The 27,496-nt window shown below is 42.8% G+C and overlaps 1 protein-coding gene across 1 annotated transcript in view; it reads left to right on the top strand.

Moving 5' to 3' along the window:
* mcm6l (MCM6 minichromosome maintenance deficient 6, like) overlaps nucleotides 1-27,496 on the top strand; it is an 87,580-nt gene that overhangs the window by 7,294 nt on the left and 52,790 nt on the right. Inside the window, exons 3-8 of the mRNA XM_070880029.1 lie at nucleotides 794-904; nucleotides 5,840-6,089; nucleotides 7,518-7,683; nucleotides 9,492-9,637; nucleotides 13,333-13,487; nucleotides 20,696-20,833. Of these exons, the coding sequence (XP_070736130.1) occupies nucleotides 794-904; nucleotides 5,840-6,089; nucleotides 7,518-7,683; nucleotides 9,492-9,637; nucleotides 13,333-13,487; nucleotides 20,696-20,833 (966 nt within the window). The remainder of the gene's footprint in view (nucleotides 1-793; nucleotides 905-5,839; nucleotides 6,090-7,517; nucleotides 7,684-9,491; nucleotides 9,638-13,332; nucleotides 13,488-20,695; nucleotides 20,834-27,496) is intronic.

Here is a 27,496-nt window from a genome sequence, read left to right as displayed (position 1 = left end):
GTGTGAGATGATATATTTTGGTAGAAATAATGAGGAGAAACCATACGTACTAAATGGTACAATTTTAAAGGGGTGCAAGAACAGAGATCTGGGTGTGCTTGTGCACAAATCTTTGAAGGTGGCAGGACAGGTTAACAAAGCAGTTAATAAAGCGTATGGGATCCTGGGATTTGTAAATAGTGTCATAGAGTACAAAAACCAGGAAGCTCTCCTAAACCTAATATAAAACACTATTTTGGCCCCAGCTGGAGTATTGTCCAATACTGGGCACCACAATTTAGGAAGGACATGAAGGTTTTGGAGAGGGTACAGAAGTGACCTACTCGAATGGTTCCAGGGATGAGGAATATAGTTACGTGGCTAGAATAGCGAAGCTGGGTTGTTCTCCGTGGAACAGAGAAGGCTAGGAAGAGATTTGATAGAGGTGTTTAAAATCATGAAAGACTTATAGTTTATTCAGTTTCCAATGGCTGAACGGTTGATAACTAGAAGGCACAGATTTAAGCTAATTGGCAAAGGAACCAGAGGCTACATGAGAAACTTTTTTTATGCAACAAGTGATCGGATTTGGAAGGCACTCCCTGATAGTGATGGATACAGATTCAATAGTCGCCTTCAAAAGGGGATTGGATAAAAGGAGAAAAAGTTGCAGAGATATGGGGAAAGAGCAGAGGAGTAGGACTAACTGGATTGCACTTCGAAAGAGTTGGCACAGACTCGATGGGTCGAATGGCCTCCTTCTGTGATGTACTATTCTATATGCCTATATGTTTTCTCATTTTTATTATCCCAGAATTTATCCATATCTTTGCCGAGCAGTGCGAAACTTTGCTCGAGATCATGGAAATGTCCCTGCTTCTAAGGAATTCTATGTTGCTTTTCAAGACTTTCCAGCCAGACAGAAGTAAGTAGTTTTGTATTTTATTTATATCTAACTTCTGTTTTGTCTAAAATACCCATTGAAAAATTTCATAATTTTTCAAATGCAGCAGCAGTTGGCTTTAAATTATCAATGTTCCTATATAATTAAAACAAAATTATTGCTTCCAGTGATTTAGAAATATCTGTACACTGTCTTGCTTGTTATCATTCTGAGCTCTTAGTTGGAGACCATCTACGAGCTGACCTATAAGGGCCGAAATTGGTGGAACAGATGGTTCACCCCTTTTTTTGGTGGTCCGCAGGCAGTGCGTCGTTTTTTACCGCTGGGGCTGAGTGGGCGGGAATTTCATCTTTTTTTTTTCCCGGTGGTAAGCCAAGCGGATGCAATACTGTTGGAAAGCAACTTGTTCTTTCTCATACTTTTATTGTGGCCAGTTTTCACAATTTATATATCACTAGATAATACCGCTAGTTCTCCAAATTATGACTTATTTTAATACTGAATGTGCTTTCAATGCGCAGAGGACAGCATGTTGGTGACTGATCCCATGCTGTATAACGTAATGTCCATAGTTGGTCGTTATTGTGTGTCCATTGTATATTTTCCATTGACCAGACAATCTTCTAGAAGATCAGAGGTACAGTGCATCAGTGTTTCTCTACTCTCTCCCCTACTCATGACATTGTGGGGTGGCGAGAGAGAGAGAGAGAGAGAGAGAGAAGGGGGGGAGGGAAAAGGGAAGGGGGGGGAGGAGGGGGAGGAGGGAGGAGGGGGGAAGGAAAGAGGAGGGGGAAGGGGGGGGGAAGAGAGACTGGGTACATATCGCCCATCGAAGATCGAATTAAAACCACCTTTTTCAGGACAGTCTGCAGCGCCGGTGGTAAGTCACGAATTTTGTAATTTGGGCAGTATGTTGGTCTGCGCGGGCGCCAAGCGGTATGTAGGTGTTTTTTGAAGAATTTTGTCATTTTGAGCGGTATGTCGACCAATTTCGGTCCCTTTGTCTGGAATGCTCCCAATGTGACCTCATGAAGTGTAATCCAAAGATATTAAAGGAGCTCATGGCACAAGTTTCTGTGCTGCGTTGTTGGTATCTCAATGCAGAAATGCACTGACGGCCCTGGAATTTTCACTCCAACTCATTAGAATAATTGTTAGCTGCCTGCATAGCTTTTCCCCTGTGCAAGGCGTTAGCCTAATGGAGCTGTAAAATTTGGCACTTCATGTCCTCCGAGGTGGGGGGATGGTTGGCAGCAAGTGCAACACTGAACACTCCCTGCAGGATCTGGGGACGGATAGAACTCAAAGGAATCTGACAAGCGAACAGTACCCAACTAAATCGTCTATAGCCCAACAGTTGCTTGCTAGAAAATATTGGTTCTTTCATGTGTGCTCCTCACCTATGCCAAACCTTTATGTAACATTATAGCTCATACTTTACATTTCATGCTTCAGGGTGGTGCATCTTCAGCATCCAGTGTACAGTCTGGCACATTACTATCTTTCATGGCCTTAACCCCCTCGTCATTCTGGAACAACCTAGCTGCATGATGAACAGTCACTCACTAACAGAAGGTGACATGCAGGTTGTGCATGTCTGTCAATTTTCAGCCTCTCTAGATAATTAAGACAACCAGGTTGAGGGCTCAATCCCAGCATGGAGACAGGCCTCTTGTGACCTGCCCAAGAAGGTGGAATCTTTGGTCGCCCTACTCTCAGTGTAATGGTTCTGGACACCCACTTTAGGTGCAAGCAGACATCCCTCTGATAAATTCTCCAAAGGAATACCTAACCTCGATGATGCACTATAGAGTGTTTTGTTTTTCCACTCTACTCTGATTCTTAGACCTCGGAACTTATAGTGGGAAAAGACAACACGTGGCATAAAATGTAGGCTTAACCCAGCGTCAGTTTTATTACGCATAAAAAAAAAAAATGACTACAGGACTTGACTTCTGAGAGAAATTGACTGAAAACGTACAATCACCCTTCCTGGCTGTAGCCATTGTAGGTTTGTGGTCATTGGTTCTGGCCGTTCTCTACAGTGGCGTTCCTTCCTGTACGTTCCATACTACATGTCCATCTGTCCTTTCGTCTGTTCGTTCTTTCGACCTGTGTCCATCTGTACACGTGTCCTTCTACTTCTTCTTCTGTGTGCTTCTTCTTCCGTCTGTTCCTGTCCTCCTTCTGCTGAGCTGCTTCTAGCTCGCATATTTATATCCAGGTCTTGACTGATCTCCCGCCACTGCGCTTTTTGATAATGTGTTTGCATCGATACATTGTTTTGTGGTCCACTTGGTAGATTGACTACAATAATGAACTCGTCTGTTTTCCCATTTGCACACTGAGTCTGCAAGGCTCAAGTTGATTTCTCATCTTAACACCTCGTTCCCTTTGTTGTCTGGTCTTTTTACAGACTTAGTGTCTCCTGTGGGCTTGTTTTTCCCCACCCTGGTCAATAAAGTTCAGGGCCTCATGTAACAACTCTATTGTTGTTATGCATGAAGTCAGTTTTGGTTCCTGACCACAGAATATCCTTAATTGTCCAGCTTAATTCCAAAAGCTTATATTAAATTCCAAAAGCTTGGATTAATCAATTTTTAGTTCATGGTCTCCTTCTGTGCTTTTCTGAAGATTAGTAACCTTCCAGCACCCATAATAGATAGATGCAAAAAAGGCTAAATAAAAATAAACAGGAACTAGAAAAAGACTAAACAATGCTTCGAAACCAGTCCAGCAAAAGAAAATCCATTTAAAAAAAAAAAGTGATGTTTTCTTATCAGATATCAATACTGCTTTCAGAGGTATGGGAACACACTTGTATTCTATTCCAACTTATTCTGGTGCATCTGCTGTAATGGAGCAAAGCAGTGCAATTTCCAGGACAGATTGGACACACCCTCCGGATGCCCCAAATGCATACAGTATTGAGACTTGAACCATGAACCGCAAGGTTCTTTTGCCCCTGGCACAATGTCCCTGGGGATGGTGCAAAACTGATGGCAGGACTGTGCCTCCGGCTTTCTGTTCCCTCCTTGTGCTGGGCTTGCGACAGCATGACCAGGGCAAGGGGAAAGATAGACTTGCATTTATATAGCGCCTTTCGTGAGCACCAGATGTCCCAAAGTCCTTTACAGCACAATTCCAAACCAATTATTCCTATTCATGATACTGAATTGGAAAGTCATGATGCAAAATTAGGGGAGAGGGCTTGCACAAAATGTATGCTCCCAGGCTGCCTGTAATCTTTGGTTCTAAAGTATAAATGTGATACAAGCCTCTTCTTTTTTTTTAATAATTCATTTTGGCACAATTCAACAGAATGTGTTTTCCTTTTAAACTAAATAGCTTTTTTTTTGGTTGTCAAGTTTTCTCCACCTCCATGACTCGTACAAGGTACATTTCTGACGATGCTCATTCTATGTGTGAGCTGAGATTGTCAGCTGATTGTTTGACCACAAGCCTTATCCTGCCTTTCCCTATCAATATTCGGGAATTGGATTCTGATGCTAGCAACCTTCACACCACCCCAACGAAGGATGACTAACTCAATGATCCAAAGAAAATAGGTGCAGGAGTAGGCCATTCGGCCCTTCGAGCCTGCACCACCATTCAATCTGATCATGCAACTTCAGTACCCCATTCCTGCTTTCTCTCCATGCCCCTTGATCCCTTTAGCTATAAGGGCCAAATCTAACTCCCTTTTGAATATAATCTAACGAACTGGCCTCAACAATTTTCTGTGGTAGAAAATTCCACAGGTTCACAATTCTCTGAGTGAAGAAGTTTCTCCTCATCCACGGTCCTAAATGGCTCGCCCCTTATCCTTAGATTGTGACCACTGGTTCTGGACTTACCCAACATCAGGAACATTCTTCCTGCATCTAACCTGTCCAATCCCATCAGAATGTTATATGTTTCTGAGATCCCCTCTCATTCTTAATTCCAGTCAATATAAGCCTAGTCGATCCAGTCTTTCTTCATATGTCAGTCCTGCCATCCCGGAAATCAGTCTGGTGAACCTTCGATAGCAAGAATGTCCTTCCTCAGATTAGGAGACCAAAACTGTACACAGTATTCAAGGTGTGGCCTCACCAAGGCCCTGTACAACTGCAGTAAGACCTCCGCTGCTCCTATACTCCAATCCTCTCGCTATGAAGGCCAACATGCTATTTGCCACCTTCACCATCTGCTGTACCTGCATGCCAACTTTCAATGACTGATGTGCTATGACACCCAGGTCTCGTTGCACTTCCCCTTCTCCTAATCCGTCATCATTCAGATAATATTCTGCCTTCCTGTTTTTGCCACCAAAGTGGATAACCTCATTTATCTACATTATACTGCATCTGCCATGCATTTGCCCACTCACCTAACCTGTCCAAGTCACCCTGCAGCCTCTTCGCATCCTCCTCACAGGTCACATTGCCACCCAGTTTAGTGTCCTCTGCAAATTTGGAGATATTACCATTAAATTTCTTCATCTAAATCATTAATGTATATTGTAAATAGCTGGGGTCCCAGCACTGAACCTTGTGGTACCCACGAGTCACTGCCTGCCATTCTGAAAAGGACATGTTTATTCCTACTCTTTGCTTCCTGTCTGCCAACCAGTTCTCTATCCACGTCAATACATTACCCTCAATACCATGTGCTTTAATTTTGCACACTAATCTCTTGTGTGGGACCTTGTCAAAAGCCTTTTTGAAAGTCCAAATACACCACATCCACTGGTTCTCTCTTGTCCACTCTACTAGTTACACCCTCAAAAAATTCTAGAAGATTTGTCAAGCATGATTTCCAATTGGGACTTGGCCTATATGGCTTTGCTACTTGCTTATAAGTAGAGTAATCTAAAATACTAAAAGGGTTATCGCTGAAGGCCTTAGAAAATAGTGATAAATATATCTGCATTTTGCATACAAATTTTGCTTTCAATTCTCTTTTGGCGAATAGAATTCGAGAACTTACAGCAGCAAAGATTGGGACGTTGTTGCGCATTAGTGGGCAGGTGGTACGAACACACCCTGTTCACCCCGAGTTGATCACCGGTACTTTCCTATGTATGGACTGCCAATCAGTTACCAAGGATGTGGAGCAGCAGTTCAAGTACACACAGCCAGCCATTTGCAAGAACCCAGTTTGTGCTAATCGCCGCAGGTTTATATTGGATACCAGCAAATCTCGTTTTGTGGATTTTCAGAAGGTTAGTTTGGGCAATACAGTGAGTAAATTCTGTATTCCTTCAGTTATCCCTTGCTCTATGGTTGCATGGCCAACCTTTATGCTCACCACAGCCTTTCTTTACCACATTTGAATGGAGCAAATGTTCATATGAGCACATGTAATTCTTTGAATGGTATCACAATTGTCATCTGTTGCACACCAATGAGTAAACTTCTCCATGTTTCAAATACATCACGTTGATCCAGTGGTAATCTGGTTCAAAATACCGCCCAATGTTTATTTTTAAATTATAAAAATATCTGTTGCCTGTTTTATATTTAAAAAGTAAAATTTGCTTCCCTAACCTAGATCTTTGGGATTGACTATCAGGATAGGTAGGAAATCAAAACTTTTGATTGATGTGTAAGCCAATCTGGAACCACTTGATCCCTGAAACGCGCCACTAGCAAAGTGCGATTATAACCAGGGTCATGTCTTTCCACTGCCAGTCCCAGTTGGTTGTGTTTCTCTTAGTTATTGCTGTACAGCTACTTCTTCAGTTTACTTCTTGGAGTGGAAGCTTCATTTTGCCTGTTGGCTGATATTAGGCTAAATTCTCTGCAGTTGCTTTGAATCCCGAAGGACTTTGCCAGTGTTAAGTAATTGCTCCATTAGCCTACACTACATATATATTTGGAAATTTGTCCTTCATCTTAAAATGGGAAAAAGAGTGCCCAGAGGCCATTAAACTTTGACTTTGTGGCAGTGTTAGTAAGGGACGATGCAGTGTCATTGGTACAGTCAGCTATCTTTTTTTCCTGCGCCTGGAAGACTTCAGTTTTAACTAAAAACTATAACCTGGGGCACCTACTGCTCATCCCTCCTTATCTGGTAACTAGCTTCTGGCCAGCTGTTCCAAGTCTCTGTTCTTTACTTCTGGCTGCTGCAGGTCTCTGCTTTTGTTCTTCATTCTCGCCTCTTTCCTCACCATGTAAATGCCTTTCCCTAAACTTTATACTAGTTACTACCATTGATTTCTCCAAAACTTGTTTTAATTTTTTTCCCCAGTGACTGACTTTTTTTGTCTATTAGCTACTTTTTCCTCCTTTGACTGTGTTCAGAGTTTGCTGACTTCAAACAAATCGAAAACGTGCCGACGTAAACACACCAGCCCTCAAAAAATTTAAAAACTCAATCCTGTAATCTCTAATTTACTTTCTGTACCATGGTGTGGTTCAAGCCTGCGATTACCCTGCATACATTAATGAATTGTACCTTGTCAGGGCAATGTCCTGGGTGCATGCCCAGCCTATCTGCAGGCCATCAGTAACGGAGGTGATTTGATGGGCACGTGAACAAGTTACCTGCCTGACCACCGAATGGGGGAAAAAGTGGTGCAGAAGAATCATAGAAAACTGAAAGGTAAAAATTAACTTGCAGTTTGGGGAAAATGTACTTTTTATTGTAGGTACGAATTCAAGAAACCCAGGCGGAGCTTCCTCGTGGCAGCATTCCACGCAGTGTGGAGGTCATAATGAGGGCAGAGGCTGTGGAAATGGCTCAGGCTGGGGACAGATGTGACTTCACCGGTACACTGATTGTAGTCCCTGATGTTAACCAACTAGCTACACCAGGTAAGAATATGTTAACTTATTAAAATGGCAACACCCATCCACTATAATTGAGTTAAAGGAATTCCAATTAAGCAATCAGAATCCAAATGTTTTATTATTTACACATTGCAATACAACAAATATATTCCCAAATCAAGTTTAATGCACCTAATAACAATGTTCAGAAGAAACCAGGCAATTGACTCCAACCTGGTCTGTTATACATGACCTGATCAACTTTTCATCTTTTCCTCACCTCGTCTCTACTTCCTCTTCTGAATCAGCAATTCATCAAAATCTCTTTCTTGAATACTTCAAACAAATTGGGCTTGCACAGGTGGCAATCTCTTCCATAAGCTTGAGGTTGTTTGTTACCTTATTCCTTTCACTATGTTAGTCTTGCACAAAATTGCTCTTTAGATCCATCTATATAGTTAAAACTCCTTGGTCTCGCATGTGTCCATAACATCACATATTTTACTATGTCACACCTGAAAGTGTGGCCTCCGAGCATTGCACCTCACAAGTGTGATGCATTACTTCCAAAGAGCAAATGGCCATGATTGGTTCAAATAAGCACTTATCAGTTAAATTACTAATCTATTTAATGTGGATAAATGTAATGTATTTTGGGAAGAAAAAAAACAGGAATGGGATGATGCACTCAATGTAAAGACAATGACTGATATGGATGAACAGAGAGACTTGTGGGCTCAAATACAGAATTCCCTGAAAAAGTGTGAATGCAGATATAAAACCATAAAAAAGGACATTAGCATTTTGGGTTCTATAAATGGGGGAGAAAACTAAAGAAGTACTGCATTTGCACAAGTTTGGTTAGGCCACAGTTACAGTATTGTCTGCAGTTTTAAATGGCCCATTTTAGAAAGGATATTAAAATTAGAGTTTATAGTGCAGATTCACCAGGATGCTGCCAGAAATGAAATACTGGGATTATTTCCATTGGAGCAGAGAAGGCTACGGGGCAATTTAATCGGTGTTTAAAATATGAAGGGTTCTGATCGTGAATAAGGAAGGTTTATTTCTTCTGACTGGGGGAGAGATAGGATCAACTTTAAAATTTCCTGAAGTGAAAAAAGAGGTTAAAGAAAATTCTTGAGTACAAGGTTGTAGGAAATCGATGCTTTTCCATAATGGTTGAGGCAGATATTGTATCTTTTTTTAAGGTAAGAAGGAGGTTGAGCAGTGGGGTTAATTTTTGATTACTCGAGCAAAGAGTCAGCACAGATAGTTCAAATGGCATCCCCTGTGCTGTAAATTTCTGTAGTTCACTTGGAAGAAAAAAGGGGAGGGAAAGAGGAGAAAAACACAAAATAGTTTAAATAACTTGGAAAAAGGAAGGTGTTGGGAAGTGAGGAGGGAAGAATAAACTATAAATGAAAGTGCAAATCCAGTAGAATATAAAGACTTTAGGAGACCAGACCAAAAGGAAGCTACCTGCACCTTGTTTGCAAATTGGTAGATAATGAATACAACTATCTTTAAAGCCTGTATCTCTGAGTGTGGTGGTGTTTTTATCTTGCCCATTATCTAATCTGTTGCTTCAATAAATTTGGTTCAGTAAATTTTTTCTACACCATCCTGCAAACTAATTTTATAGACTACCTGGTGGAAGTGTATTTTCCCCTTTTAAAGAAAAGCCAGCGCTGGCATAAAATGGTGAAAATCAAATTTTTGCTGTAAATGTTTTGGTAAATATCTTTACAAACATTTGTTTAACTACCCAAAACTATTTCCAAATTTTTGGCAGACATGTCAGTTGTCCCTATCTCTTGCTGGTCAATAAAATGTTGCTTTGTATCAATCAGGTACAAGGGCAGAGACAAGTAGTCGAGTTTCAGGGACGCAAAGTTCTGCGCTTGATGGCATACAGGGCCTGAAAGCACTGGGAGTTCGAGATCTTTCCTACAGGTTGGGTTTCTTGGCTTGTTATGTAGCGCCTACTAACCCCCGGGTAAGAGCAATGAACTATTTGTTTTTATAAGACTAAAGTCAGGATGGAAAGGACTTTTGTTTTAGTTTGGTTTCATAATAAAAATGCTGATTTTTATTAAGTCCCTACTTGCAGTTCAAATTGCAGTGGTGAGAAGCCAACACTTTTATTTAGAGCCTAACTTCATATGAAACACGAGTATACCAAAGATCTATCGTAAGACCTCCTCCTATTTCTCCTCAACAAGCTACCTCTTGGCAACATTTCTGAAGATACCCAGACCTACGTCTCCACCATGTATCTCAATCACTCCACTGCCTCTGTCTGACATCCAGTCCTGGATGAACTGCAATTTCCTTCAATAATACATTTGTTTTCCAGCCACTGATTTTTCACCATCCTCACTGGCCACTGTTTCTTAGCCGGACTGTTTGCAATCTCGGTGTCCTATTTGACCCTGAGTTGAGGTTCCAATCCCATATTGCCGACATCAGAGATCACCTACTTCCACCTCTAACTTTGCCCATCTCCAGCCCTGCCTCAAGCATGCCTTTGTCATGACCAAGCTTGACTATTCCAATAATCTCCTGGTTGACCTGTCATCTTCAGTTGATCCAAAACGTGCTGCTTGTATCTTAACCTGCACCTAAGTCCTGCTTGCCCATCTCCCCTGTGCTTGCTGACCTACAATTGGGTCCTGCCTCTCACCCCTTCCCCCGGCACCTCTGATTTTAAAATTCTTATCCTTTGTGTTCAAATCTCTTCATAGCTTCTCCCTACCTATTTTTGTAACCTCCTCAAGCCCAACGACCCTCATAACATTGCATTCTTCCAACTCTGGCACCTTGCACATTACCCATTTTATTTGCCCTGCCATTGACTGTAAGCTCTGCATTTTGTACACCAACCTTGAAAATGGGAACATGGCCCAAATTTCAGTGTAAAATCGGTGTAAAATAAGCAAAAATCAACAAACAATTGGGGTCTGAGGAAAGCAAAGAATGTGTGCCATATTTCTTCAATTCCCTCTTATCTTAATATGAAGCTATGAAACCATCATTTATGCACATTAAACACAGCATGTTTAAGAAAATGCAACTGTACTTGCTTTTCTCTTTAATGTAACATTTTGGTATCATGTTAAAGTCAAGGATATAGAAAATAGTGTCAGTAAGGAGAAATAAAATAAAATTGCTAAATAAACCAATATAAAACACCAGCAATTAGAAACATAGAAAATAGGTGCAGGAGTAGGCCATTTGGCCCTTCGAGCCTGCACCACCATTCAATAAGATCATGGCTGATCATCAACTTCAGTACCCCTTTCCTGCTTTCTCTCCATACCCCTTGATCCCTTTAGCCGTAAGGGCCATATCCAACTCCCTCTTGAATATATCCAATGAGCTGGCATCAACAACTCTCTGCAGTAGGGAATTCCACAGGTTAACAACTCTGAGTGAAGAAGTTTCTCCTCATCTCAGTCCTAAATGGCTTATCCCTTATCCTTAGACTGTGTCCCCTGGTTCTGGACTTCCCCAACATTGGAAACATTCTTCCTGTATCTAACCTGTCCAGTCCTGTCAATTTTATGTTTCTATGAGATCCCCTCTCATCCTTCTAAACTCCAGTGAATACAGGCTCTCCTCATGTCAGTCCTGCCATTCTGGGAATCAGTCTGGTGAACCTTTGCACTCCCTCAATAGCAAGAACATCCTTCCTCAGATTAGGAGACCAAAACTGAACACCGTATTCAAGATAAGGCCTCACCAAGGCCCTGTACAACTGCAGTAAGGCCTCCCTGCTCCTATACTCAAATCCCTTAGTTATGAAGGCCAACATACCATTTGCCTTTACCACCTGCTGTACCTGCATGCCAACTTTCAATGACTGATGTACCATGACACCCAGGTCTTGTTGCACCTCCCTTTTTCCTAATCTGCTGCCATTCAGATAATCTGCCTTCGTGTTTTTGCCACCAAAGTGGATAACCTCACATTTATCCACATTATACTGCATCTGCCACTCGTTTGCCCACTCACCTAATCTGTCCAAGTCACACTGCAGACTTTTATTGTCCTCCTCACAGCTCACACCGCCACCCAACTTAGTGTCATCTGCAAACTTGGAGATATTACACTCAATTCCCTCATCCAAATCATTAATGTATGTTGTAAATAGCTGGCTTCCCAGCACTGAGCCCTGCAGCACCCCACCAGTCACTGCCTGCCATTCTGAAAAGGACCCGTTTATCCTGGCTCTCTGCTTCCTGTCTGCCAACCAGTTCTCTATCCACGTCAGTACATTACCCCCAATACCATGTGTTTTAATTTTGCACAACAATCTCTTGTGTGGGACCTTGTCCAAAAGCCTTTTGAAAGTCCAAATACACCACATCCACTGGTTCTCCCGTATCCACTCTACCAGTTACATCCTCAAAAAATTCTAGAAGATTTGTCAAGCAGGATTTCCCTTTCATAAATCCATGCTGACTTGGACCGATCCCGTCACTGCTTTCCAAATGTGCTGCTATTTCATCTTTAATAATTGATTCCAACATTTTCCCCACTACTGATGTCAGGCTAACCGGTCTATAATTACCTGTTTTTTCTCTCCCTCCTTTCTTAAAAAGTGGTGTTACATTAGCTTCAGTCCATAGGAACTGATCCAGAGTCGATAGATTGTTGGAAAATGATCACCAATGCATCCACTATTTTTAGGGCTACTTCAAGTACTCTGGAATGCAGACTATCAGGCCCCGGGGACTTAATCCCATCAATTTCCCAAACATCATTTCCTGCCTAATAAGGATTTTCTTCAGTTCCTCCTTCTCACTAGACCCTTGGTCCCTTAGTATTTCCGGAAGGTTATTTGTGTCTTCCTTCGTGAAGACAGAACCAAAGTATTTGTTTAACTGGTCCGCCATTTTTGTTCCCCATTATAAATTCACCTGAGTCGGAATGCAAGGGCACTACATTTGTTTTCACTGATCTTTTTCTCTTCACACATTTTTTCACATATCTTCACTTTTGCAGTCAGTTTTTTATGTTCCCAGTAAGCTTCCTTTCATACACTCAGAATAAGTGGCAGTCCATTTAAAACTGAGATGAGGAGGAATTTCTTCTCTCGGGGTTGTAAATCTATGGCATTCTCTGCCCCAAGGAGCTGTGGAGGCTGGGTCATTGAATATATTTAAGGCAGAGATAGACTGATTTTTGAGCGCTAAGGGAATAAAGGGTTATGGGGAGCGGGCAGGGAAGTGGAGCTGAGTCCATGATCAGGTCAGTCATGATCTTTTTGAATGGCGGAGCAGGCTCGAGAGGCCAAATAGCCTGCTTCTGCTCCTATTTCTTATGTTCTTGTCTTCTCTGGCCTGTTGTCTGTGGGTGGGATTATTTTAATGTCCAAGTGGGGTTTTGGCAAAGATAACTCGAGAGGTACAAATGAATGAGGAAATGTGGGGAAATATTGGCATAAATCAGTTGTGCACAAAGTTCCTTGAAAAATGCGGTACATCGCCACTGTTGCGCTGTACTCATTCCGAAGCCTTTTGGGAAATTCCAGACTACTTATGAATTATGTGGCTAAAATTATAAAACTATTTTCAGCCTCCTTAATCCTATTAAATATGATTTTTGCATATTTCCTGTAATGCAAGTGTCTCTAAGTTAATGACAACATTTGCTTCTCTTTCCTCCCCTTACTTTTCCTTGATCAAGTTTGGTGGGTCAGTGTTCAGAGAGGAAAATCAGACAGCAGAAAACATCAAGAACCAGATGACTGTGCAGGAGTGGGAAAAAGTGTTTGAAATGAGTCAGGATAAAAATCTGTATCACAATATTTGCACCAGCCTTTACCCTACCATTCACGGTAAGTGATGGCCTAGTTTAGCCAGAGTATAAATAGCCATTCTATGGCCCCAAGTTTCCACATGATTTGCTCCTGATTTTTAGGAGCAACTGGTGTAGAACGGAGTATCTTAGAAATCGGAATTCTACACATTTAGTTTCCTCCAGTTCTAGTCAGGTAGAACAGTTTCACTTTGGAACAGAATTTTTTTTTCAAAAGGGGGCGTGTCCGGCCACTTACGCCTGATTTCAAAGTTTCGTGAGTGAAAACTTACTCCAAACTAACTTAGAATGGAGTAAGTGAAGATTTTTGTACGCTTGAAAAAACCTTGTCTACACTTTAGAAAATCAGGCGCAGGTTACAAATTGGGCATAGGGAACAAGGTGCGGGGGAAGGGAAGTCATTAAATTCTACAATCAATCCTTAGTTATACTTACACAAATATTATACAAGTAAATCCAACCTGAATAAAAATTTATAAGCAAGGAAAAGATTAAATAAACCATGTTCCTACCTGTGTGAAAGTGCTTCAGGCAGGCCTTTCATGTTGGAGACGGGCAGCGGTGTGGCGTCAGTGTCTCGACGGCAGCGGCAGCAAGCTTCGAGCTGAGCTGCAGTGCTTGAGGCAGGCCTTCGTTCTCTTCGTGGCTGGTCGCGAAGAAGCAGCACCGGACGGACCCGAGGCCATTCGGCCATGAGATATCAGCGGCGTCAGTGGCTGGCCGGCAGCCGAAGAATCAACGCAGGACACATGCAGCTCATTAAGGTTCTTGAGGCCATTCGGCCACGCTTTAGGGGCGGCGTCAGTGGCTGGCCGGCAGCCAAAGATACAGCAGCAGCCTTCGAGCTGTGAGGCCATTTGGACAGGGAGAGGCAGCCACATCGACAGTTTTATATTTAAATTTGCAGAATGGGTGCTGCATTGTCAACACCATATATTATGCAATGGTTTGCCATCAATTCACTGCATAGGAGAGAATTGATTAGAGCTCACCGCACCAGGAACGTCATAGCCTGTAGGTTGATGGGCAGGAGACCTTACCCACGTCGACAATATCGAACCAGGCGCTCGTACCTGGACATGAGCGAGGCTGATTGTGTGAAAAGGCTGCGTTTTCGCAGAGAAGTTGTCACTGAGATCTGTGATATGGTGAGAGCAGATTTGCAGCCCAGAAGCAGAAGGACAACTGCCTTGTCTGTTGAAGTGAAGGTAACAGCTGCACTTTCTTTCTATGCCTCGGGATCGTTTCAGGCTACAACTGGAGATGTGTGTGTCATCTCTCAACGTGCAATACATGCCTGCATTTACCAGGTCACGGCTGCACTTTATACGCGAAGGAATGACTTCATCAATTTCCCAATGACCGCACAAGCGATCCATGAGAGGGCTGTGGGCTTCTTCAGGATTGCCGGCTTCCCAAAGGTACAGGGCTGCATTGATTGTACCCACATAGCCTTGCGAGCACCCGTGGAGGAATCTGAGCAGTACTGAAATAGGAAAGGTTTCCACTCTATCAATGTGCAGCTCGTGTGTGACGACAAGCAGCGCATCATGTCAGTCGATGCGAGATACCCTGGCAGCACCTACGATGCGTTCATCCTAAGCGACAGCATTCTATCTAACCTGTTTGAACAGCAGCCAGAAGGGCAGAGCTGGCTACTGGGAGACAAAGGGTACGGCCTGACCACCTGGCTCATGACGCCCATATGTGTGACACGGACAGAAGCTGACCGTCAATACAAGGCGCACATTGCGACGCGCTGCATCATTGAGAGGACCATTGGCATATTGAAACAGCGATTCCGATGCCTGGACCATTCCGGAGGACAGTTGCAATACTCTCCTCAGATTGTCGGTCACTTTACTGTTGTGTGCTGCATGCTTCATAACTTAGCCATCATGAGGCAGCAGGAGCTGGTAGTGGAACCCGAAGACCGACGTGAGGGTCCAGTGCATGATGATAGTATTACGGAAGACCAGGATGTGGATGATAACGACAATCAGAAAAGCATGCAAGTGCCTGATGCCGGAGCACGCGGTCGGAGGAGGACCGTCCATCGTGCCCCTTTAACGATTGCTCGAGACTTGCGCCAGCAGCTCATCCGTGAACGCTTCAACTACTGATGCCTGAGGGCTCTGTGACCACTTTTGCATATGGACATGTTTATTCTTTGCAGTTGTTCCTATGTTGTGTTGTGTTAATGGAACATGAAACAGTTTTAATGAAAAAATATTTTATTGAAAAGTTAACTTCACTCTATTAAATATTTGTTGTATCAAACTATACTTTTTAATATGACTCTTGACGATCACTTTAAAAACTTTAAGATCACTTATAAACTTGTAAAGTTACAAAACACTTTCTATGTGAAAAATTTTACACTCTGAAGAACACTTAAACTTCAGGATCACTTTTTAGGTGCAAAATTAAATAAGATACAAAAAAATGTGAGCATTTACACTATAAGATCACTTAAAAACCATAAGATCCCTTATAAGTTGTAAAGTTACAAAACTTACAAAACAATTTCAATTTGAAAAACGCTACTACAGCTACATCAAGAACAAGAAGAAAAGCAGCAAAGAAAGGCTGCAACCATGTCTCATCCACATCTCAGTGAACGTTCACTTCCTCATGGGGGTGTCATTTGATTGGCTGGGCTGTGTGCCCTTATTGCAGCAGCTACCTCAACCAGGCCCTCCCTGACGGCCTGTGCCGTCGATTGCACTCCCTCGGACATTACCTCCCTAAGTTCCCGTGTCATTACTGCTATTTCTCCCATCAGGACCGTCAACTCTTCACCTACTGCATTGACACCACCGATGAGTGATCGGGTAAGCTCATTGGTCTCCATACCCAATGCCACAACCTGAGCTGCATCTGTTGCACGCTGCATCTCAGGAGAGCGTGTCTCCAATCTCCTTCTCCTCTGCCTGGGTCTGCCTCGTGGCACCACTACACTGGGAGGCGCGGGCACGGACGGTGGGAAGCTCGGTGTTGCAAGCGGCACCACTACACAGGGAGGCGCGGGCTAGGACTGTGGGACGCTCTGTGTTGCAGACGGCAGAACTAGAGGGAGAGGCTCGGGCTGGAACGGTAGGACGCTCGGTGTTCCAGACGACAGCACTCGAGTGCGAGCCGTGGGCTGGGATGTTGGACGAATGGGTGTAAATTGCTCCATGATATCAGCAGCAACACTAGGACCCGAAGCGTCGGAATCAAAACCATAGTAGGTGGAACCAGAACCTATGCGAGAAGGAGGCGCAGGCTGGGACGGTCGTGCACTAACTGTAGAATGCTGCATTATACCAGCAGCACCACTGGGACCCGCAACATCGGAAGCGAAACCATGGAAGGTGGAACTAAAACCTATGCTAGCGGTTGAAACTCTGATGCCCCTTGATGGGGGCTCATAAACATTAAATTAGAAGCTCTCCCCTGCAGACATTTCAGTCATCGCTGCCATCATCCAGTCTGGATCGTCCGCAGCTGGTTGTACTGGTTCTTGTTCTGTACCCTCAGGGTTGGCAGCAGCAGCGTCGTCGTCGTCGTCGTCATCATGTTCTGCAAAATACATCAGAACAGTCAAATGCTTAACAGCAAGAGAGGGGGCCGGATGGGTGGCATGAGTACTCTCACACATAGCAGGCCAGGCAGCAGGTTGATTTGAAGGGCCATGATGCATTTTCAGGACTTGCCCTCTTCCTCGCGTGCGGGCCCAGCTTGTGCTGTACCGATTGCTTTTCTCCATGTACGACTCATCATAGCAGCTACCCTCTGTTCCAAGGGTGTCAGTGGATGCAGATTGGGCATGCCTCCTCCTGTCCGAGTTGCCTCCCTTTTGTTGTGTGCCAATTTCTTCTGCAAAGAGTAAAATATAACTTTACAGAATGTGTCAGTCTGCAAGGTGGGACATTCAGATAGCTAGGTTACAATTACGATTAAATTAAAAATGGGAAATATTACTTACACTAACTACTTGACCAAGGTCATGCCATTTTTTTACACTGACTTCCAGATCTCCTGTTATGTACCACTGCGCAGTAATCTTCTGCAACTTGGTTCCAGCGTTTCTTCATTTCTTTTGGTGGCACTTTTATGCGACCTCTGTTGCTGGTATCTAGCTCCTGCCATCTCTGCTCAATGACATTAACTAATGTCTCCACTTCCTCATGCAAGAAATTCTTTGTTCTTGGTGGACGTTGATCCATTGCAAAGTTGAATTGGCACTCTCATTTCTCCAAACACACAGTCCTTAATTTGCATGTACCAATGCAGCACCTGTTCTGCAAGTTTAGCAGTGAAAAGCTGAACTCACTGATTTCAGCAGGTGATTTATTCAGCAGTGCTGCTAAAAGCACTCCCTCACACACACAAATATAAAAAAAAAATTAAATTACAAGCCTTTGCAGGGATCCAAGAAACAAATCTTCACTTTTTCTGCAGTATTTTTAAAAATGGCCGAGTGCCAATGTTTGTGTGAGACTGCGCACGCTCCAACGTGCACGCGCAGAGTTCCCGGCACCACGAAGGCTAATTTAAATTGTACCTGCCCCCTGCTGCTTAGAAAATCGGCGCGAGTGTTAGGCTCCGCCCCCTGCTGCGAAGAGCGCGCCACGCCAAGCAGACATCGAGCTCCAAGGAGCTCGAGAATATCGGATTTTTTTTTAGGCGCAGTTTTCGGCGCGAAAAACAGGCACCCAGCTCGGAGGTGCGCCGCTTTCGCCGCGGCACGAAACTTGGGGCCTATGTTTCAGGTCGATGACCCTTCGAAGGGACATCGACCTGAAATGTTAACTCTGTTTCTCTCTCCACAGATGCTGCCTGACCTGAGATTTCCAGCATTTTTTGTTTTTATTTGAATATTTCACTTTCATTGCTATTTATATGACAGAACAGTTTCAAGAAGTAGTTATGCTTTATTGCCCTGGATTACCAATGGTTGTTTAATGGTGTGAGGGGAGGGACAGAATCCAAAACTGCAACAACTGTGAAATATTTCTCTTGTATATGCTGACTATGGATGTACTCTGTGTAGTCACTGAGATTGTATAAGATGAAGACTTGTTTACCTGATGTACTGACAATAAGGTTCACACAGTGTACATACATGCTGGCACCACTAGAGGGTGCAACTGGAAGAGACCGGGGGTTTACTGCCCTGGTGGCAGGGCCCTGTATAAAAGGCTGCACACCATGCACTCGAGTTTGGAATAAAGGACCAAGATCACTGCAGTTAAAGTACAACACATTGCCTTATGGAGTCATAAGTACACTATAGACACAACAATTTCAATATTGCAATTTCTAATTTTATTTTTCACAGCCATATCTTGATGCTGGAAAAGGTATGTACAGGCTTGAGTGAACATCAGTAATATAATAAAAATGGTGTGTTGTCAAGATTCCAAAGAAACTGTACTGGTAGGTGGCACTGTGATTATGGCATCCTATCCTTCACCCCAAGTAAGTATTTGGCCCTCCCTCCTTATCCTTCTCCCCAACCTTGCTCCAAAATTCTGAACAGGCTTTCAACCTATAACTGCAGTCTTCCACCTCCCCCATCCTCAACCCCTACCTGAGTATATAGAGGGGAACCCTGCTGCCACACAAGGAAATGGGGCCCCCTCAAAAATTGTTGGAAGGCAATGGTCAAAGGTGGCAAGTCCAAGGTTATCCATTTTGGGGGCAAAAACCCGAAGGCAGAATATTATCTGAATGGCGGCAGGTTAGGAAAAGGGGAGGTGCAATGAGACCTGGGTGTCATGGTTCATCAGTCATTGAAAGTTGGCATGCAGGTATAGCAGGCGGTGAAGGCAAATGGGATGTTGGCCTTCATAGCTAGGGGATTTGAGTATAGGAACAGGGAGGTCTTACTGCAGTTGTACAGGGCCTTAGTGAGGCCTCACCTGGAATATTGTGTTCAGTTTTGGTCTCCTAATCTGAGGAAGGACATTCTTGCCATTGAGGGAGTGCAGCGAAGGTTCACCAGACTGATTCCAGGGATGGTTGGACTGACATATGAGGAGAAACTGGATTAACAGGGTCTTTACACATTGGCGTTTAGAAGGATGAGAGGGGATCTCATAGAAATGTATAAGATTCTGACTGGACTGGACAGGTTAAATGCAGGAAGAATGTTCCCAATGTTGAAGTCCAGAACCAGGGGACATAGCCTTAGGATAAGAGGTAGGCCATTTAGGACTGAGATGAGGAGAAACTACTTCACTCAGAGTTGTTAACCTGTGGAATTCCCTGCCGCAGAGTGTTGTTGATGCCAGTTCATTGTATATATTCAAGAGGGAGTTAGATATGGCCCTCATGGCTAAGAGGATCAAGGGGTGTGGAGAGAAAGCAGGAAAGGGGTACTGAGGGAATGATCAGCCATGATCTTATTGAATGGTGGTGCAGGCTCGACGGGCCGAATGGCTTACTCCTGCACCTATTTTCTATGCTTCTATGACTAGTATGAGAATTCCTGTACCACCAGTGGAATTCCCAGTATCTGAGCGACTTCCTCACGAACTAACCATACCCTGCTTCATTTCCCCTATTACAGATCCCATGCCTCAACCTTCCTACCCCTACTGAGCAGCATTTCCCTTCCTGAATATTGCCTTCATTTCCCCCTCCTTTACTCGTGTTTTCTCCCTCTCTCCCTACTGCACCTCAACTCGTTTAATTTGCTTCCCCCTTCCCTCCTCTTGAACTCCTTGACCTGAAAAATTCAAATTGGCTTTGAGTACCCATGTGCAACGCTATATTAGATTGACTAATATTTAAAAAGTCATCTTGTGTTAATTATTCCATACCAGAAACTATTTAATAATTCAATTTGGGTAAAAGTATAGGTTAGTAACGCAATCAATTTAAAGAGTGACTATTTTAGGATTCTTAATCCTGTTACATGTATATTATCTCTGAAGTGTACATTACAAAATGGGAACAAATCATTATACAATTTGAAAGTTGATCATCAGGCAATAAGTTGTAACTCCTATAAAGATGGCAGGATTATGTTGTTCAATCTATTTCTGGAATTCATTGGGTATCCAAACACCCAAAGTACATGAACTTTTTATTCCCTGAAAATATTCCAACAAGCTTTCCAATTGTTTTGTAGGCCAATTTTATGGTGAACAGCACCCTACAGCACAAGTAATTCTGAATGATCCTTATAAACTGTGATTTTATTTCCTATAACTAAGATAATATTTTCTATTACAGGTAGTGATGAAATTAAGAGAGGAATCTTATTGATGCTGTTTGGTGGGGTTGCGAAGACTACAAAAGATGGTATTTCTCTCCGTGGTGACATTAATATCTGTATTGTTGGTGACCCTAGTACGTCCAAGAGCCAGTTTCTTAAGTAAGCATGAGAAATGATCACAATTTTAAGCTACTGTTGTAGATGGATCACTGTCATGAAAATAACTTTATTGTACAAAGAAAAATCTCACACTCCACTCTTGGGTCTGCTCCCATCACCATTGGTGCCATGTGTAATTCAAAGATGATGAAATTTTAATTTTGGAGCCTTCCATTGTGTGGGGGAATATTACTACCAATTCTTCTGAAATGACTTCCAACACCGATTTGCTGCATGACTGTCTAAGATAAATTGCAAAATGGATGCAAAGAATGTGTTTGCTTTCTGTGTTTATTGGTCCTGGTGGAGAGAAAAGTTGCTTGCAGGGAATATTAAGCCAGGCATCGTGAAGAATATACATGAACACAAGTACAGTATATAGAATTACATAGAATGTACAGCACAGATACAGGCCATTCAGCCAACTGGTCCATACTGGTGTTTATGTTCCACACCAACCTCTTCCCACCCTTCTTCATCTAACCCTATCAGCATAACCTTCAATTCCTTTCATCCTTGTGTGTTTCTAGATTTTCCTTAAATGCATCTATGCTATTCATCTCAATTACTCCTTGTGGTAGTGAGTTCCACATTCTAACCACTCTCTGGGGGGAAAAGTAGTTTTTCCTGAATTCCCTATTGGGTTTATTAGTATAAATGCAATCATTTGGCTCCAGGGCCTCTGATTCTTTTCAATCAGCTTCATGCTCAACTTGATATCTACCTTTTTTATATAATCTATACAGGTTGAACCTCCCTTATCTGGCACCCTCAGACCTGGCCTTCGCCAAACGAGGCGAGGTCATTGGGTGGGTAGGAGGTCGCCCGAGGTTTTGTGGGGTGGGGTGGGGGGGGGGTCGAAGAGTTGTCCTGACCTCCCAGAGGAAGGACTGTGGTTACAGGAGTTCCAGCAGGGTGAGGAGACGGAGACAGCCGATCGAGGAGAAAGATTATAGTGGTGAGTAGGATTTTGACCAGCCGCGTTCTGCGCATGCACCGCCCGGCGGCTGGGAATGGTTCTGGACGAGGGGTGGTGCGGATAAGGGAGTCCCAGATAAGAGGTTCAACCTGTATACGGGGGATGTTGGTGAACTTCAAAAATCACTTTACCATCTCGAGTTGCCCTGAGAAGGTGATGGTAGAATTCTCTTTGAAGTCCTTGTGATGATGGCACTCCCATGATGGTGTTAAGTAGTGAATTCTGGGATATTGACCAACAATGGCCAAGGAATGGCATACATGTCTGAGTCAGGATGGTGCATGACTTGGAAGCACTGTAGCTGCTGATGGTGTTTCCACAACATTTTTGCTCTTCTTCTTGGTGGTGGGGATTGCAAGGCTGGGAGCTGCTGTCAAAGTAAGCTTGGCAAGTTGCCGGAGTGCATCCTGTTGATTGGCCTGCTGTGGCTACAGTATGTACTATGATGGAGAGGTTGGATATCGAGTCCACTGGTGGGCAGCAATCGAGCAGACTGCTCTCCTGGATGGTGTTGAGCTTCTTGTGTTGCATCTGCATCTATCCAGGCAAGTGATGAATATTCCATCACACTCCTGCATTGAGCTTTGTAGATGGTGGAAAAGCTTTGATGGGTCAGGAAGTCATTCAATCATCAAGAGTACCCAGCCTCTGTCCTGCTCTTGTAGCCAGGATGTTGAAATGGCATGTCCAATTAAGCTTCTGCTCAGTAGTAACCCTAGGATGTTAATGATGGAGGACTCTGATTATTGTAGGCTGGCATGGGTGCATCATTATCAAAAGTGTTGTAAATAGAGTTGAATACTGTCTAATCATCTGTTAACCGCCCCATTCCTGACCTTGCATTAGAGGGACATCTTCGCTGAGGACACTTCCTTGAGGAGCTCCTGTGTATTGAGGCTGTGATGATTGGCTTCTGACAACTGCAATCATCTTCCTTTGTCAGCTATAACTCTAGCCATTAAGATTTTCTCCTTGGCGCGCTCTGACCTTGGTTTTCCTACAGTTCCTTGATTCAGAATTCAGGTTTTGCATCAATGTTTGGCTATGACGAGGTCTGAAACTGAGTGATTGATGCTCAGTGAGTTCTACCAAAATCAATGTGCACATTTTTTGCTGAATATGTATAGCTTGATGGCACAAGGGGAAAATAGGTTCCAAGCTCCAAGTAGTATTAATGATTTTGACACAAATCTGAGGCTGAGAGCCCAAATCAAATAAACCTCAAGGAAAAGAATACTGAGATTGAGGAAATTTGTAGGGCATTGATTGTCTTTACAAGAGCTACTGAACTCTAGGGAGGTACCAGTACACTGCAATGGGTAAACATTGTTTCCATTTTCAAAAAGGGTGACAAAATAATATTTAGCTTAAAATTTTTACTCTTGCCTTCTCTTTTTAACTCCAAGCTCTATTCCAATTTGACTCGAATTCACCCTCCTTCTCTGTCATTCCTCTGTTTCTTTCTCGATCCTTCAGTCTCATTTGGTTAAGGGGATAGACTGTTGGTCTCCTCGTGCACTAAGGTGCAGATGCTCTGTTGCTCTTGTTGTGCCCTTATTGGCTCGCACTGCCAGCATGTTACGGCACAAATTATATTCAAGCTGAAGGTGCAAGAAAAAGTCTAATTAATGGCGCCTGTCGCGAGATGCCCTGCTCCATCAAGTTTTGACCCAATATGTTTTAGTACTGACAAGGGACAGGCCACACTTGATTTAGTAATGAATATCAAACCAAAAATTGATGAACAATCTTGGAGTAAAGGAGCTTCTTGTAAATAGCGACCATAATATGGTTTGAGTCACAAACCAGAGTTTTAAATTTTAAGCTAGTCGTTACTTGAAAATAAATTGAGTGAGACAACAGGATGCATGTTCAAACTACTTAAAAGGCATATTTAGAAATGATCAGAAATTTTTCAGTGATCAGCGATTAGATTCCAAAATAGAATAGTGCAGGCGAAGAAAAAACTTGCAAATATAGGACCCCTTTCACAACCTCAAATGCCCTAAAGTACTTCACAGCAAATCAAATACTTCTGAGGTATAGTCATTGTTGTAATGTAGCAAAATGTGGCAGCCAACTTGTCCCCAACAAATAACAAACAGGAATGTAATAAATAACCAGCATTTTTTTCATAATGTTTGTTAAAGGGTAAATGTTGCTCTTCAAATAGTGCTATGGCAGATGGGGAGCCTTTTAATGTCTCATTCAAGAGACAGCACTCCCTCAGTAATGCACTGAAGTTTCAACCTAGATTGAGTTCAATTCATGCAGGGCTCGACCCCACCACTTTCTGACTCTGGCAAGACTGTTGCCACCATGGCTGACACAAAACCCTGGAATGACATTTGAATCAATTGGATGCTTCATTAGTGATACTGTAGGTTCTTTGTATGGATGAACTAAGATCTATTTATGTTGTGATTTATTCGAGATACTCTTAACATATACTGACATAATTGGAGAATTGTACTTGTATAGTTCTGTTCAACCACTGGAGGACAGTAGCATACCATGTAACCCTGCAGCTGGTAAACAGTCAGAGATTATTTCCATTAATGTGAGTTAATTATCCATGGGATTGTTTAAGAAGCAGCATTTTCAGCTGGTGCATTTACAATATAAAACTACTTCTATCTTTTTTAAAAAGGGGCAAAATAATTAGGAAATCAATTGGGTTAGCCTACCATGTTTATTCCACCAATTTTTTCCTTTGCAGAATTATAGCTGTGTGTGACTTGTGTAAGTTTCCATTTGTCATGGTTGAGCCTAGTGATTGGCACACCTGATCATACATGCACTTTTGAGCAGAATAGGGATCAGGAATGGAACCATGCTGTTCAGCCAGAATTGAGCTAGCTGGCTGAATCGAGATGCTCCTATGTTAAGATAGCCTGGTTTTGTAGACTCACTTAGGTGAGGTAGAAAGTGCCTGTGGAGCTATACCCAAGCAAAGATTTATACTTTTGAGAGAGCATAAAGGATTCATGTGGCCAACCATGTGTTTGACAGTGAGATTAACCAAATAACTCATTGAAGGAAGGTATTAAGAAACCTAACAGATGTCATAGTCAAGCAGGCATCTCCTTTTAATTTGTTTACAAGCCAATATTATTTGTATATTCTAAGCACAGGTGTTTTTCTTTCTCGTATCTAATTGAATTCCTCTGTGTAGATTGTGTGTCATGCATTGCAAAGCACTACTACTGCACAAGTCTTAGTAGTCTATCCTCAATTATAATTTACTGTGCTCTAATGGGTGGGTTCTTGTAATAAGCAAACTACGTAGCTGAGCAGATGGTGTTGGTGGATGTAATGAGACTGATCCTGGCCAACTAACCTTCAATGAGGTTCATTCACTTGGGGGAGGGGAGAATCCAATTTCCCTCCGTACAGCTTTTCTTCACTCCTGCTGCGATTAAGCTGCAAATACGAAGTTCTGTCCTTGCGGATTAGAACGCAGTTAAGAATATTTATCGATTTTCCTTAATATAGTCACATAATTATAATTAACATTTTTCAGCTATTTGAATTCAAAACTGTTAGAAATAGAGGGAGCAAATAGGGCAGGAAAATATGCTTTGAACAGAACTTCGAGAATCAACACGTGTTCAGAAAATAAAAAAGGAAGTGGATCAATACTTAAAGAAAAATTGGAAGGGGAGAGGAAATGGGTTAAATCCATTGCTTTTTGAGGGTCTGTCTTTACTGTAAAATTCTATGATAAATACTTAAAACTGTGAAAGCTTCATTACAATTCTAATAAAATTATAAAGACATTAAAAATACAAATAGGAAAAACAAAATAGAGAATTGATGAATTTTATAAAAATTACAGGTGAAAGATGATGACATTGAGGGATTCAGCTGACATGAGTGAAAAGCTTATGTTTTATTATCCTCTGGACACACACTTCTTTTTGTAGGTATTCCAATTAAATGTATACAAAGTGGATATAGCAGTTTGTATAAATTTGGGTTATTTAAATCCCCCAGGAAGAGAGGGGGTTGGGGGTTACAAAAGTTTAAAATGGGGAAACCCGACTGCCTCCAGTGCGCGCCCACTTCCCATTTTAACAGTAACCGATTAGAGGATGGTTAACCACATTTTAGCGCTCTTGGATTTGACACGGGCCAGCCAGGTTTCCCAGGCCTTGACAGCTGGATGGAACAGGCAAGTGCTTTTCCAGCACTGTTTGAACCAAGAGGAATAGGAGTCCCTCCCTCCGGTGCAACAAGTTAATCTCCGATCTGCTGACACCCCACAATTCCACGATCCTTGCCTCCTCCCAATGTCCAACCCGACCTTAATCTCTTTCTTCCACTCCGCTCCCCAGCTGAGGCCTGGTGTTGCAGGCCTTCACTCCCGCTGGCCTCGCAATCTGGCTGGCTGCGAAACAACTGATTCACAAATTTGAATAAGATTCTGCCTTTAAATTTGGCAGGCCTGCTGGGAAACCTGGGTTTCCTGGCTGCATGTCTGAGGACAACAGCTAGAAAAAAAACCTCCTTCCCCTCCCTTCATCTGGGTTCTGTTCTTGTGTTCTTGGCTCGGGGTTCCGAAAACCTCATTTAAAATTCTCATGCTTATATTTAAATCTCTCCATAGCTATGCCCTTCCCCATAAGATCATAAGAAATTGGAGCAGGAGTAGGCCATACAGCCCCTCGAGCCTGCTCTGCCATTTAATACAATCATGGTTGATCCGATCATGAACTCTGGTCCACTTCCCTGCCCGCTCTGCATAACTCCTTATTCCCTTATGGTTTAAGAAACTGTCTCTTTCTGTCTTAAATTTATTCAATGTCCCAGCTTCCACAGCTCTGAGGCAGCGAATTCCACACACCCACAACCATCAGAAGAAATTTCTCCTCATCTCAGTTTTAAATGGGAGGCCCCTTATTCTAAGATTATGCCCTCTAGTTCTAATCTCCCCCATCAGTGGAAACATCCTCTCTGCATCCACTTTAAGCCCCCTCATAATCTTATATATTTCGATAAGATCACATCTCATTCTTCTGCATTCTAATGAGTAGAGGCCCAACCTACTCAACCTTTCCTCATAAGTCAACCTCCTCAACTCTGGAATCAACCTTGTGAATCTTCTCTGAACTGCCTCCACAGCAAGTATATCCTTTTGTAAATATGGAAACCAAAACTGCACGCAGTATTCCAGGTGTGGCCTCACCAATACCCTGTACAATTGTAGCAAGACTCCCCTGCTTTTATACTCCATCACCTTTGCAGTAAAGGCCAAAATTCCATTGGCCTTCCTGATCACTTGCTGTACCTGCATACTAACCTTTTGTGTTTCATACACAAATACCCCTAGGTCCCGCTGTACTGCAGCACTTTGCAATCTTTCTCCATTTAAATAATAACTTGTTCTTTGATTTTTTTTTTCTGCCAAAGTGCATGACCTCACACGTTCCAACATTGTACTCCATCTGCCAAATTTTTGCCCACTCACTTAGCCTGTCTTTTGCAGATTTTGTGTGTCCTCACACATTGCCAACAATACAAAGATGGGAGGAAAAGCAAAGTTCTTCAGCACCACAATTCCCTTTATGAAATTCTGTTTTCCTGTGCCACCTCCTTCTGTCCATCTTTCTCTCCCATTGATGGCTGCTGATTCATTGCTATGAACTGCGCTCTGGAATTTCCGCCCTAGATCCCTCCAACTC

The sequence above is a fragment of the Pristiophorus japonicus genome, chromosome 5 (assembly GCF_044704955.1).
Source record: "Pristiophorus japonicus isolate sPriJap1 chromosome 5, sPriJap1.hap1, whole genome shotgun sequence".
Lineage (NCBI taxonomy): Eukaryota > Metazoa > Chordata > Chondrichthyes > Pristiophoridae > Pristiophorus > Pristiophorus japonicus.
This window is presented reverse-complemented; position numbering and strand designations above follow the sequence as displayed.